Genomic DNA, 14,363 nt, shown 5'->3' on the forward strand with positions numbered 1-14,363 from the left:
CATATATCAAATCCATTGCAAAATTGGCATTTACTAAGGTTACATCTCTTTATTGTGCTCCACACTTTCTTACTCTGGATTCTATTCTTTATCCCTATAAATCTCAAATCCATCCTTGTACGGAATACTGTTGCTATACCTGGGGCGGATTTTCCAATGATGTCCTTTCTCTTTTAGACTAGGTGCAAAAATGCATTGTAAACATAGTTGGACCTACTCTTGCACCCAACCTCCAACCATTATCACATCACTATGTTGCTTCTCTTTCTCTTTTCTTCAAATACTATAACGGGCACTGTTCTAGAGAGCTAGCATCTCTTGTGCCATCTACTAAAATTCATTCTTGTGTTAAAGTCTCATCCTTTTTCATAAGTCTCATCCTTTTTCTGTGACTATTCTTAAGTGCTCCAAAAACTCTTATTCGTCTAGTTTTTTTCCTCAAACATCAGTTCTTTGGAATTAGCTTCCTTCAACTTGCTTTCCCGATTCTTATAATTTGCAAACTTTTAAGTCATCTGTCAACCAATAAATGTGAAGTGACGAGCCAGTCCTAAATGGCCTCCTTTTTAAAGAAATCTAGGATGGCATAAAATAAAGATAAAGATACAAATGAAGATGTAAAGAGAAGATTCTCTCCTCATCAAACTTCAATTCTGTTCTGAATGAAAGAAAGAATTCATCCTTTCAGGAGAATGTTTAGACTTTTTTTTTTATTGTATATTATATTCTTTATTTCTAACTAATTTTAAAAACTTCATGTTGTGTTTGTATCTATATGTAATTGTTGCTATATTGATGACATGGGTCCTAAATATTTTAATAGCAGAATTTTGTAAAAAGCTGCATGCTTAAAATAGGAGATGTATAAAAAAATATTCTGTTTTTAGAGTAAAAATATGAAATGACACAAGTTCCATTGTTATTTTTCAAAGACTCAGGGTAATATTTAAACAATGCACAAGTTAGCATCACTTTTAGATAAAAAATAAAACTTAATTTATCTTTAAAAGCGATACGTTAGCTTGAGGTTTCCATTACTTCAAAAATTACTAATTTTTAAAACAATAATGGACAATCTCTTTGAACTAATTATATAATAAAAATTTATAGCATATTTAGTGTAGGCACAAATAGAAATTAAAGCAAATGCATGGCTTTAACTTGATTGAACTTGATTTTAATAAATTTTGATTTAATAAATACTTTTTGATTTAATAATTTATTTTTTTTAATTTACTATATTATGCTCAACAATAAATTATATATTTTGCAAAGTTTTGCTCATTTAGACCTACAAGGTTTTTATTTCCTATTTTCATTTGATTTAAATTAAAATTGCTTTAACAACACAAGTGAAAGCGAATATCAAATATTTCATAAAAAAAAAAAAATTTAATTTAATTAAAAAATCATAATAACAAATTAAGGAAATAAAACAAAACCAAATACTGGCGTGTTTGTAATTGTTTAGATAAAGACAAAAAAGGATTTTATGTCTATAATATTGCTACATATCATTTTTAGATTGCTTTGAGTTAATTTTTTAACTAAACAAGTTTTGCTGTAATTTAAAGTTTGTCTTATTTAAACTTGGTCTAAAAAAGGTTTATAAAAAGTTGATCTAAAAAAGGTTTATAAAAAGAAAAAATAATAAAAACTATAGTGTACCTAACTAAAAAAAAACAACCAGAAAATTAGATTTTTTAAACTTCTTGAAATTAAAAAATATGATGAAGAGTCTTGTTCTCTTTGACTTGATACCAGCTGATTTTTTAATTACTATAAATGGAGAATCTCATACAACATTAGATGAAATTGTTCATTCAGTATATGCTTTGGTTAACTTATGTCCATCTTTAGTGGCATTTAATTATTAGCATAAAATTTAGTAGCAAATAATTTGAACAATAATTTAAAAATAACATGCAATTAAACTAAAGAGATGTTTATGAGATTAATTGAGCAAAATATTATTTTATCTAAATATTTTTTTTTAAATGTATATTAAATAACTTTCTTTCACTCTCTCTCTCTCTCTCTCTCTCTCTCTCTCTCTCTCTCTCTCTCTCTCTCTCTCTCTCTCTCTCTCTCTCTCTCTCTCTCTCTATCTTTATTTATATATATATATATATATATATATATATATATATATATATATATATATATATATATATATATATATATATATATACAGTAGTGGCCAAAAAATTAAGAAACGTCATAAAAAAAACTCAAATTTTGCAGTGTAAATCTTTTATTGAATAAACACAATAGAAAATGTAAAATAAATGAAAAAAAATAGATAAATTATAGAACCAAATTATAGCAAAAGTACAGTTTAAATGACTTGAATGTTATAGTTCAATACTTTGTCGGATGTCCCTTATTATCAAGCATGGCTTGTATTCTTCTTAGCATACTATGTACTATTGTTTTACAAAATTCTCGAGTGATTTCATTAGTCCACACTTCTTTAAGAACTTTTTGAAGATGTTCTTCAGATTTTGGCTGATGTGCTGCAACTTTCTGCTTCATTATATTCCAGCAGTTCTCAATAACATAAGGATCAGGTGAATTTGAGGGCCAATTAGATAATAATTCAATTTAATTATCAGTAAACTACTTCTTAACTGTTTTAGCTGTATGACAAGGTGCTGAATCTTGCTAGAAAATGCTGGTTTTAGTAATTTCCATGTGCAATTTCACTTTGTCTTTCAATACACTTAAATACTTTTGTGCATTGATTTTTTCACCTTTTTTAAAGATGTGCAACCTGCATCGGCCTAGCGCTGTGATTGCTCCCCATACCATGACTGAAGGAGGATATTTTACTATTTTTATAGTCAGGCCTTCCCAGGAGAGGCGTGCGGTGGCACGCCTTGAGTGAACACGGATATTTATTTTTTTTTAGATAACTCGGCCACACTTTTTTAGCATATATTAAAAATAACGCATTTTTAAAAAGGCGCTGAAAAAATCAAATTAAACTCGTTGTATTATTTTGTAATTTTTTTAATAATTTATTCTTTTCATTAATAAGGAAATAATAACATAAAAATAATATATATATATTTTTTTTTTTTTTGAATTTTTTTTTTCTCATAACAAAATTTTTTATTTTTTTATTTTACATTTTTTTTTCTACTAATTTTAAATTTTTTCGCATAAGTATGTCTTTCTACAAAAAATAATTTCTAAGTTCTAGAAGAATGATTATATACAAGGTTCTTATTAAGGATATGAACGTTTAGCTCATTCTATTAAGACATTACATATCGCCGCGGAGACCCGGGATCGCATCCCGCGTCGGCAGAGCATATTTTTCAAAATAGATTAAAAAAGTTTTCGGTCACATTTTCTGTTTATTTTTTCGACTTGTCTCAAATATCATTGCTGAAAAAATCAACACCTAAAAATATATTATAAATAATTATAATATAAATAAATAAAAAATAAATATAAATAAATAAATTTTTTTTTTATGTTTACTAGACATAAAAAAAAAAAATTGTAATAAGAAAAAAAAAAAATTTTTAAATAAGTATAAATATATATATATATATTTCATTTTTATGTTCATATTTTTATATTAATGATAGGAATAAATTATGAATAAAAATAATAAAATAATACGACTATTTAGTTAGGTTTTTTCAGCGCCTTTTTAAAAATGCATCATTAATATATGCTAAAAAATCGTGGCCAAACTCTCAAAAAATATATATATATATATGCGTGGTCACTCAAAGCGACCGACCGCACGCCTCTCCTGGGAAGGCCTGTATAGTGTACTTTGGATTCAGGCGTTTTCCCACAGGTATTCTAACATAATTATAGCCCATCCTTCTAACTTGTTGAAACGTACTTTCATCTGTAAACATTACACGTTCCCACCATTCTGGTGTCTTGTCTTTTAAACTCTTACAAAATTTATTCCTAGCTTGTAATTGAGATGGAGTTAATAAAGGTTTTTTAGCTGGTCTTCTTGCAAGTAGACCAGAGTCATAACACAATCTTCTTATAATTGTTCTTAAACTAATAGTAAGTCCCCTTTCCATAGCAAGTTGTGATAACTTTGCAGATGTTGTGTGGGGCTCACGATTAACAACATTCTTTAAAAAAAAGTCTTCTCGTGATGTATTCACACATTTTCTACCACAATTTTTGTGATTTGAATAGTCTTGCACACGTAAAGCATTTTGCACAGCACATCTTGATATTTTTAATTGTTTTGCTATACTACTTTGAGAATAGCCCTCTGAAAATAGTGCGTTTATTTTACCTTAAACAAAATTATAAATATCATACTATTTACCCATAATATCACAACTATGGCAACCTGACGGTGTAAAATAAATCAAAATATCTTCAAAAATCAAAATATAATAAAAAAATTATTTATATCCAAGGTAATAACACCATAAATAAAAAATAAGTTAAAAAAGTTTAAAAAACGTAGCCTGCCTTAATTTTTTGGCCGCTACTGTATATACATACATACATACATATATATATATATATATATATATATCAAGATTTTTGTTTAACAGTTAATGACAGGTTTTTTTTCTCAGCATGTTTTTTTTTACTTTTAGAATGTTTGTTTAAATGTATAATATCCCTAAAGGTCATTTGGTTTTTTGTTCCAAAACCATAAACCTTTAGAAATTTTTAATTTTACAATGTATATCGGTACATCTTACCGCCATCTTTTAAATTGATCGCCATCTTTTGAATTGATCGCCATCTTTTGAACTGATGTTACCATATTGCCATCTTTTGAACTATTAACCATATCACCATATCACCATATCAACCATATCAACCATCAACCATATCGTAATCTCTTGAACTGATGTGACAGTAACAAATTAGATCCCGAAATGATAAAACATTACTTTCATAGTGTTCAGGTTCACTAGTTTTAAAAATAATTTTTAAAGGACATGGATACTTTTTTTAAATTCCTTTGATATGTTAAGACTTCTTCACAAAAAAATCTAAGAACTAAAAAGTCCTTTACTGTATATAGAAAAAAATTGCAGCATTAATATTCAGTAACAAGAAGTTGAGTTTGTACTTGGTAGTAATACCCTTAGTCTTTTTTAAGTGAAAATTGAGTGTTTTTTTGTAATTAATGATAACAAGTTTTTACATTTTCAATCATATTTTGATTTTTCTATAATTGTACGGAAATTCAATTTCAAAGCATTTTTTTTTTAAAAGAACTCAACAACATCATCTGGTACTTTAGAATTATAAGATTCAATAGAGTATTTATGAGCTGATTCAAAGATTATTTCTATAATAGCTGCCTTTTTTATTTTGATTTATTTAGCTAATAAAAAAAACGTTTTGTTGTTAACTGTGCTGGTGAGTTTGGTGGTAACCATTAAGAATTGTAATCAGTTACTGTTTTAAAACTGCAGCGATATGTGTACATACTTCAGCAAGGCCTGCCTTGTAATTACAGTGTGGATATTAAATTCTGCAACAATCTATGGATTAATTTCGTTATCATTAAGATGTTAAGAATGAAACAACTAAAAACTTTACCAAATTTATTATTTCTTAACAATTTGCAAACTTCTTATGCTAATAACTCTTGCATTCCTGACCCAACTTTCTAACACTTGATTAAATGCTTCCATGTTTTATAGGTCTTCATATTCAACTTGTTTCTCCACGTAGCAGCCTTGTTCGTTGAGGTTTGTGTTTCGGAGTTATAGGGTTGAGAGAGGGTTGTGACCACAAAAGTAGGCTCCTTGACTATAGTGGCCTTCTCAGCCTTGGGGAGGTGATTAATTAAAAAAAAAAAAAATCCTCAGCTGCATAAAAACTTGGTGAAAATAATAGTTAATTTAATAAATTAGTGTAAGTTACAGCTGGAAGGGTTTCTTCATTGTTTTTGAATTTGTTATCTGAAATTGAGCAAGTGTCTATGTGCCTTTGTAGAAGATTTGCAATGATATCTGTTTTTGAAAGGTACAGTCGTCCCCCGGTTAACGAACCCCCTGTTAGCGAACTTTCGGTTAACGAACCGAAAGTTTGCCCAAAATCCTCCCCCGGTTAACGAACCGGAACTCGGTTAACGAACCGGGACCGCCAAATGGCGTGCACACGCGCGTGAAGGTTGGGCGCGCCGTCCAGCATTTCCCCCTCAGTTTTGTGAGTGTCATGGAAGCCTGGGAGGTGAATGGTTGTGCTGGGTGTGCTTTTGTTGTTTCATTTTTTTCTTTTCTTGTTTCACTAATATTTTTCATGCATTTTTGTGCTTTTTTCTAGGTTTTTTTCCCACTTGCGATTTTTTCGATTTTGCGATTTTTCAAAATGTCGAACCAAATGCGAAAAAAAGCAGAAAAGTTTTCGCTCTTGAAGAGAAAAAGACAATCATTCAAAGAGTGCAAAAAGGTGAAAAGCAAAGTGACCTGGCTAAGGAGTTTGGTGTGAATAAATCAACCATTTTTTGATAAGCAATGTTCATGTTCAATTTTTAGTTTTTTCTAAAACTTTGACAAGCAATTTTCATGCACAATTTCAATTTGTTTCAATTTTTAAAAGTGCATAAATCTCAGGTTTCAATCATTTCACCTTTGCCTATTTTATTTATCAAGTTGGACAATTTTTTGAATTTTTTCCCCCATTATTTCGGCAAAATCCACCAATTAAAAATTTTTTAATGGCGGCCTATGGGAAAACGCGTTTCGGTTAACGAACTTTTCGGATAACGAACTAGTTCGTACTCCGAATTAAGTTCGTTAACCGGGGGACGACTGTATATCTAGTGTTTTGTAGTACAACATTTCTTTACTGAAGATATAGTTATTAAACTTTATATTTATTTAAAAAAATTAAAAAAATGTTGATCATTATATTATTATATTAATATTGGTACTAAAATCTAATTAAAACTTATTACAAATGGTATTAAAATTACATTTTTTATCCTCTCATAATGGCAACATTAGAAAAAGTCACGCGACCCACAGTAACACTCTAAAGACCGACTATAAAAGTTATAACACTTTATAAATTTTGTCTTCCACTATCTTTTAATGGAAAAACTTACTTGAGCAAACTGTAAACAGTATTAAGAGCCAAAGATCAGAGGGGCAACAGTATCAATTTTAGAATAGTCTAAACTAATTTACTTAATGCAGCTAAGCAAAAAGAAAATAGCTTATTTTTACATGATAGAGGTTACTTACTAAATAAGGAAGTAGTCTAAAACATTTCTAGGGTTTACAACTATTTTATAACCATTATTAATTTGATTTTCAATATTGATGTTTTTTACAGCAGTTTTTATTTTTGTTCAAAGTTTATGGAAACCTTTGCTGAAACCAGTGCTTTAAAGTTTTTAGATAAAAAGTCTATATCAAGTTGTATGTTTTTATTTTTCTTGAAAATAAATTTAAATTTACACAATTCTACTAAAGTAATATTTTGACATAAAAAAAAATTAAATGCCATATTTATTTTAGTAAAAAATAGCAAAGTCTTTGAGCCATATATTAAAGGTTTACACACTTTAAACAATTTTATTTGTTTAATTAGAGTATACTACTTTTATTTAAAAATAAATTGCTCTTTCTACTCTTCCTGACTAGTGAAAAATGGCAAAACTCTTTTATAAATTTAAATCAGCTATAAATTTCATATTATCTAAATAAAAAATTATGACTAAAATTGAAAACAGTATATTTAAGAACAAATTTTATTCATATTTTTTCTAGAACGGTTCAAACATACAAAAAATTAAAACAGGGAGGAAAAAAACCCTACTCAAATAGTTAAGAAATAATAGATACCTGCAATTATGTTTTAAGTAAAGAAATGTCTATAAAACAGGCCTCCAAACATGTTAGGTATGACAGGAGAGCTTTTTCAAAACAAGAGAAAGGTGAACTACCTATTGATGCTCATCAATAGGTAGTTCATCTCATTTTTATACTATTAATAATAGAGCAAATTTCTAGTGCATACAAAGCATCTTGCAAATTGCACTCGTGTACATATATTTGATGGCCACATTTCTCATACTAGCTGTCCACTTATTGGTTTTACAAAAAAAAAATTCTTCTACATATTCTTGCTATTTTACCCATCTTTAACCATTAGATACATCTGTTTTTTTGACCTGTAAAAAGTAGATGGCAAAGTTTACTTCTGAAATATGCAAGAACATATAATGTATCAGTCTCAAAGAAACATTTTCCAGGACTACTACACACCTTTTTTAGAGTTCATTAACTGTGGAATAAAAAAGTGTTTTTATAGAAACTGGCATTTTCCCTCTAAACAAGGATGTTATTGACACACGCATGAATAATTGGTGTTTTCAGTTATCACTAAAGAAACCTACATTTCATCTTACAAGATTATGTTCAATGCCTTGAAAGAATTTCTGATAATGATGCTTCCCCTACAACATCAATATAATCTGCTTCACTGTTAGCCATTTTTACATCAACTTCAGAAGGCTCCTCTATCAAAGATTTTTTTCAAAACAATTAGTCCAAATGCGTAGAGACCTCTTATCGCAGAAGATCTTCTCATTACTCAGATTATTAGACAATAATCATACTCAGGTTATTAGACAATGTTTAAGTCATAAAGTGAAACTGTGGCAATGGCTCTAAGCCTTAGTAAAATTTCAAGCCTAAAATTATTGTTGTCTCTTTTTTATTTATTTGTTGTAACTTCTACCAGTCTTCATACATGATTTTCTGATGTTTCAGATATGTCACTTTCAGGCTTTGCAACTCAAAACTTAAGAATGTTCATACTTATGCAAAATGCAAAATATATAAATATTTGCAAATAATTACACTGACTAGAGTCTGGGAACCAAAAAACCCTTATGTTAGCCCTTTACCCCCAACCATAAGGGCAATAAAGCAATAAATTTTTTTTATACTACTTGGTAATATATTAAAACTCATTAACAGGTTTTTAATTTACAATTTATAAATTATCATCTAATTTTAAATGGTTCCAAAGTTGACTATTCAAACCTTGCCTTGAACCAACTTGACTTAAACCCACCATTTTAAAAATAGATTTTGGTCTTTGTTTCTGTTCTGTGTGCAATGGAAAGCTGAAAATGTGTACACTTACATATTTTGAGGCAAGGAATCCAATAAAACAACTTAAAATACTTACAAATAACTTACAACTTTACAACTTAAAAAAAAACATAACACCAAATTTACGGTCAAATTTACTCAAATTTGTTACATATAAAACAGGAAATACAAAAAATCAAAGGAAAAAAAAGGTGGTACTTTTAAGTGCTAATATTTTACAATTTTTGGAAAATTTTCCCACCCACTTTGAGCATATAAAGACCCCCTCCACCTGGTTATTAAATTTTACTTGTTGTGAATAAAGAAACTCAAATCAGTATTTATATGAGGCATAGGACTTTATTGTTAAAAAAAGATTTCATAGAGTGCCATAAGAAATCTTTTTTTTTTTAAAGAATAAAGTGCTATGTTTTATATAAAAATATGTTGTCTATCAATAGAAAAAAAAATTTAGAACTTCACAAAACTTATTTATTTCAATAGAAAAATCTAGAAGTATATAAAAAAGTGGTATTAATGCCCTCCTGTGTGCTATACTTTTATAAAATTATATATTTTTCATTAACAACTTAGTATGTCCTTAAATTATGGAAAAACATAAATTAAAAATTAAAATTGGTTATATACTTTGTATACCAAACTATAGCATTTTTTTCAGTGATTTTTTTTTCAGTGATGTGCATTTGGTGGCTAAACAAATAATGCAATAGTAAAATAATAAAACTCAAAACGTGTTATAGCGATCTTATTAATCTCAAAGATAATAAGTATCTTTAAGATTAATAAGATTGAATATAACACATTTTTATGTTTTATTATTTCAAAATATTTTTAGGTGTTGTGATATAAATAAACAAACAATGTAGTAACAAACAAACAAAATCTAAATAAGAAAAAACTAAATAAGAATAAAACAAAATCTAAATAAGAATAAAACATATCTCATAGTTTAATTGATTGCATCTTTTAGTTTAGTTATTTTTGGTGCAAGAAAGAATCCAATTGCTCCTACACTTGACAATAACTGTATTACACATAGTTAAACTCAGTTTATTCATTGTTTCATTGTTAATATGTAAATACATAAAAACAAAATCTATTAAATATAAAATAACTATAAAATCAAAAATTATTATTTATATACACAAATATAAAATTCTTTATGTCATAAAAATTAATAAGTAATAACAATAAAACAGACCTAACACCAAAATAGGATTTAAGATAATTAATATTAGTGCCATTTTTTCCTATAATGCTTCCAACAATATGCGATGGAACCTTTACTACTTTTTTTGTCTGAAAATCACTAACGTTATTGTCCTGAGAATTCAAATCATTAGATTCTACAACTTCATTGTTTTCATCATGGTTGTACGTTCTTGTATTTTTTTTTTTACGATATAAAAAATATATGCTAGCAAGAACAACAGCTGATGATATACATGCAATCAAAATGTATTTCTCTTGATGGCTATTCATTTTCAAAAAATATGTTTTCACGTTTCTCCCGCGTGAGTATAGAGTTTTAATGTCAAATAATAATTCGCAAATATAATTGGTGACTAATTTTCGGCATATCTTCTTATTTTAAGGTTGCTAAAAATAATTCAAATTAGACATTAATACTAGGCATAAAGATAGATAAAATATTCAAATCAAAGTATCAATAGCTTTTTTTTCAACACGCTTTTTACACTAACCTAATTTTAAAAATGTGGTTTCTACAAGTTAAAGGATTATCAGAATTACTTATTACATATTATTTACAATAAGTAATAAGTAATGAGTAACACGTAGATATATATATTATTTATTGTAAGTAATATGTAATATACAATAATAATAATAATAATAATAATAATAATAATAATAATAATAATATTTAATAATAAATTGTGAAATTTAAATTTTAAGTTAAATTAGTTTCGGAAAAAAAAAGATTTTTCGATGCGCTAAATTATTTTCGAAAAATAAAAAGTATTTCAAAAAATTAGATTAAGTGTCTGTTTGCGCCTTTAATAAAACCTCACAAAAACTAAAAATAAAAATTAATTATTAAAAATGTTCCTGTAAACAATTTTTATACAAAGTAAAAAGCCTCGATTTACTTTAATCGTAAAAATAATTTTAAACCTACAACAACTGGTACAGTACAAAAATTATTAGCTTTTTACATATATACATTTTTTTAATTTAACTTTATTTAACATCGGTAGGTTTTATAAATATATTATATAAACTAAGTATCAGTAAAATACTGAGCTATATAAACCGATGATGGTGACCATGGTTACCACATGTATATTTATAATAGCTATTTAATTTTTTTTTTTTTTTTCTTTTATTGTTGACATGTTTTGCATAGACATTTAATTGCTTTACACTTTTTTAAACATATAATGTTGGTTGAGGAAGAAATGTCTATTGGGATTAAGCTCCAAATTAATGGTACTAGATAGCGAAGTGAACGTTTTCCGTACAATTCTAATTTAATTCGAGGGGTCTTAAAGTAAGCATTACTTCGTGTATTGAGCGTTTTCTTATTAACGAATAGAATGTCACTTAGTGAGCTTCCTCTAGGATTATTTTAAATTGTGAACATTTTCACAGCTAAAAACTGCAAATTTCTTTGATGTACTGAGACAGAGTTATCCTTTTTTAAAAGTTTTTCGAATATTATTTCGTCGAGCTCATATCAAACTAGGGATGGTATGTTTACTTATTTTAATGTAAATAAGTTACTTTTAAATGAAAATATTAAATATATATTTAATATTTAAAAGTAAATCATTTTTTCAAAAATAATATTATACTACTAAATATATATCTAAAATTTAATTACATAAAGTTAATTTAAAAAGCAGCATGATACATGGAGCACCATGAAATATTGTAATTGTGGAGGCATCTTAAAAGTTTTGACAACCACTTTCATAAAGTGACATCATTCGGCCTGCGTGGGATCGAAATTTGTGTTTTTTCAATGACAAAGTAATTCATTAGTTATTAAAGCTCATAAGTTTTAAAGTATCTTATTTATTGTGTCTATCGATAAGTGACATTATTTTTTAAACTACAATGCATAAGCTTTTTACTTCATCAAACAAAATCATTGAAAAAACAAGTTGGTATTAAAAATAAAGCGATAGTTTTCTATTAGCAAATATAGGGTAACTTGATACAGCATTTGAGGGGGGCCCTAAAACTGTAGAATAGTACTCCATTGTGTCATTAATAATTCTAAAAATCATTTCTTTTAATATTTATAGGTAATTCTAAAAAGATTTATGTAAATATAGTACAAGGAGATCCCATTTCGATACAAAGCCAATATTTATTGACGCTTAAGAATGACACTTAAAACGATATATTATCTGGAAATTCTAGTTTTTGAGGGACGTATTCAACACGTTTTTGTATTATACTAAAGGGCTGGTCATATGTTGTATCATCATATTTGTATCATCTTAAACAAAAACTTACACGAGCAAACAGTATGCTTTCTCTAATTCGTTACTGTTACCTATCCAAACTCTTCAAATGATTTATTCTTCTTTATTCTTTTCTCACCTTTGCTATTGTTGTATTGTTCGGGGTCAAAAAAGTAACTTTTTATTTAATAGCATTGCTAGTTTACAACGCGCATCTACTAGAATAATGACGTTTTCATCAATGAGATCTGATATCTAAAAAATATTTTCTGAACTAAAAATTCTTAAACTCCATGTTCTTGTAAAGTTTTACAACTGTCTTTTAGTGTTTGACTTTCTCCAAAATAAACTACCAAACTCTTTTTTAAATTTTTTTATTAAAACAAATGAAATTCACAATCATCACACCAGGAATGCAGAAAATAGTAAGCTATTCTCTCTTTTTACAACACAATTAAATATGGTAAGTTTTCCATAAAACATCAATGTATTCCCAATGGAATCAGTATATTTCTGCATTAATAAAAAAAGTCTAAAAAATAATATCCCCTTGTTACGGAATATTTACTGCTCAACAGAATTCAATTTAAAAATATATTGTTGGAGTGTATTTCTTTATAATTTCTCTCTGTACTGAAATTGTCTTTGATATATAATTTCTTTAACGAACGTTAAAGAAATTATATATCAAAGATTTGATTTTTGATTTATTTATTATTTATCTATATTATATTTATTTAATATTGTGTTATTATTGCTACATTTTAGGTTATTATTATATTTAATTATTATCTATGATATGTACATACAATTTATATTGTATTATAATTATTCTTAATATTATTGATACTTTATTATTCTTGGTATTATTTTGTATTATTACTATAACTATTACATATATCATTATTATTTGTTTACCAATCTTATCTTTTTTCTCTCTTACTTATATTTTTTATATATTTTTTAGGTGTCACTCCATTGACTAGTTTGTAACTATATGAGTGACACCTAACTAAATTCTATTAATTTACGATGAGCATTTGTAAATTTTTATTGATATGATTGGAAAAAAAAAAATATGGAGGAAAAACTTCCTGTCGAACTGAGATCCCGTCTATCTTATAAACCTCATTTAATTTCAACACGGCGTTCATATGTCAAATAATTGACAAATTTCAACGCGGCGTTCATATTTCAAATAATTAACACCGTCTAAGCAAGATCTTTCCTGTGGACAATCGAGATTCCGGTAAGGCGGGTTGAAAATTCTTCAGATGAAGGCAAGATGAAAATCAGTTAGGCTGGATTTTAGTTTAGTTGCAAAATTCAAAAGCATTTGGTGTATACTAATATTTAAGTTGTTCAACCGCGTATGTAAACAAAACCCGAACATCATCTCTTTATGCTTTTTTCAAATTACAAAATTTTTTTTTTTGCGAAGACAAAAAAAAAACCCTAATCCTGGCATGTATATTTTACACTCTTTTATTCTAAAAATACTGGCCTGAAAATGCTAAACTTTCAAATGACTGTATTATTATCATTTAAATCATACTTTAAATAAATTTAAATTAACTTTATTTTAAACTAGAGTATTAATCCTTTATATAATCATGCTGTATTGGGTGTCCCAGAAACAAACTTTTTTTCCCAGGATACTTCTAAAGTTTTTCCATTCTCTGAAGTCCCTTTACTTTTTGACTACTGAAAAAAATCAGCAGTCAAAAAGTAATATATGTAAAACTAACAAAATCAAATTTTTTGAAAAAAATTGCTTCAATATTGAATTAGTTTGCGAGGAAATTTTTTCTCATCTTCTTTTTTTATTATTATTAAATAT

The 14,363-nt window shown here is 27.3% G+C and overlaps 1 protein-coding gene across 1 annotated transcript in view; it reads right to left on the bottom strand.

Annotated features, from left to right (window-relative positions):
* Positions 1 to 10,784, bottom strand: part of LOC101236710 (tudor and KH domain-containing protein) — a 76,062-nt gene extending 65,278 nt beyond the window's left edge. Inside the window, exon 1 of the mRNA XM_065806005.1 lies at positions 10,291 to 10,784. Coding sequence (XP_065662077.1) covers positions 10,291 to 10,571 — 281 coding nt within the window. The 5' untranslated portion in view covers positions 10,572 to 10,784. The remainder of the gene's footprint in view (positions 1 to 10,290) is intronic.
* Between the last annotated feature and the right edge of the window lie 3,579 nt (positions 10,785 to 14,363).

Source organism: Hydra vulgaris, chromosome 09 (genome assembly GCF_038396675.1).
Source record: "Hydra vulgaris chromosome 09, alternate assembly HydraT2T_AEP".
NCBI classification, from domain to species: Eukaryota; Metazoa; Cnidaria; class Hydrozoa; order Anthoathecata; family Hydridae; genus Hydra; species Hydra vulgaris.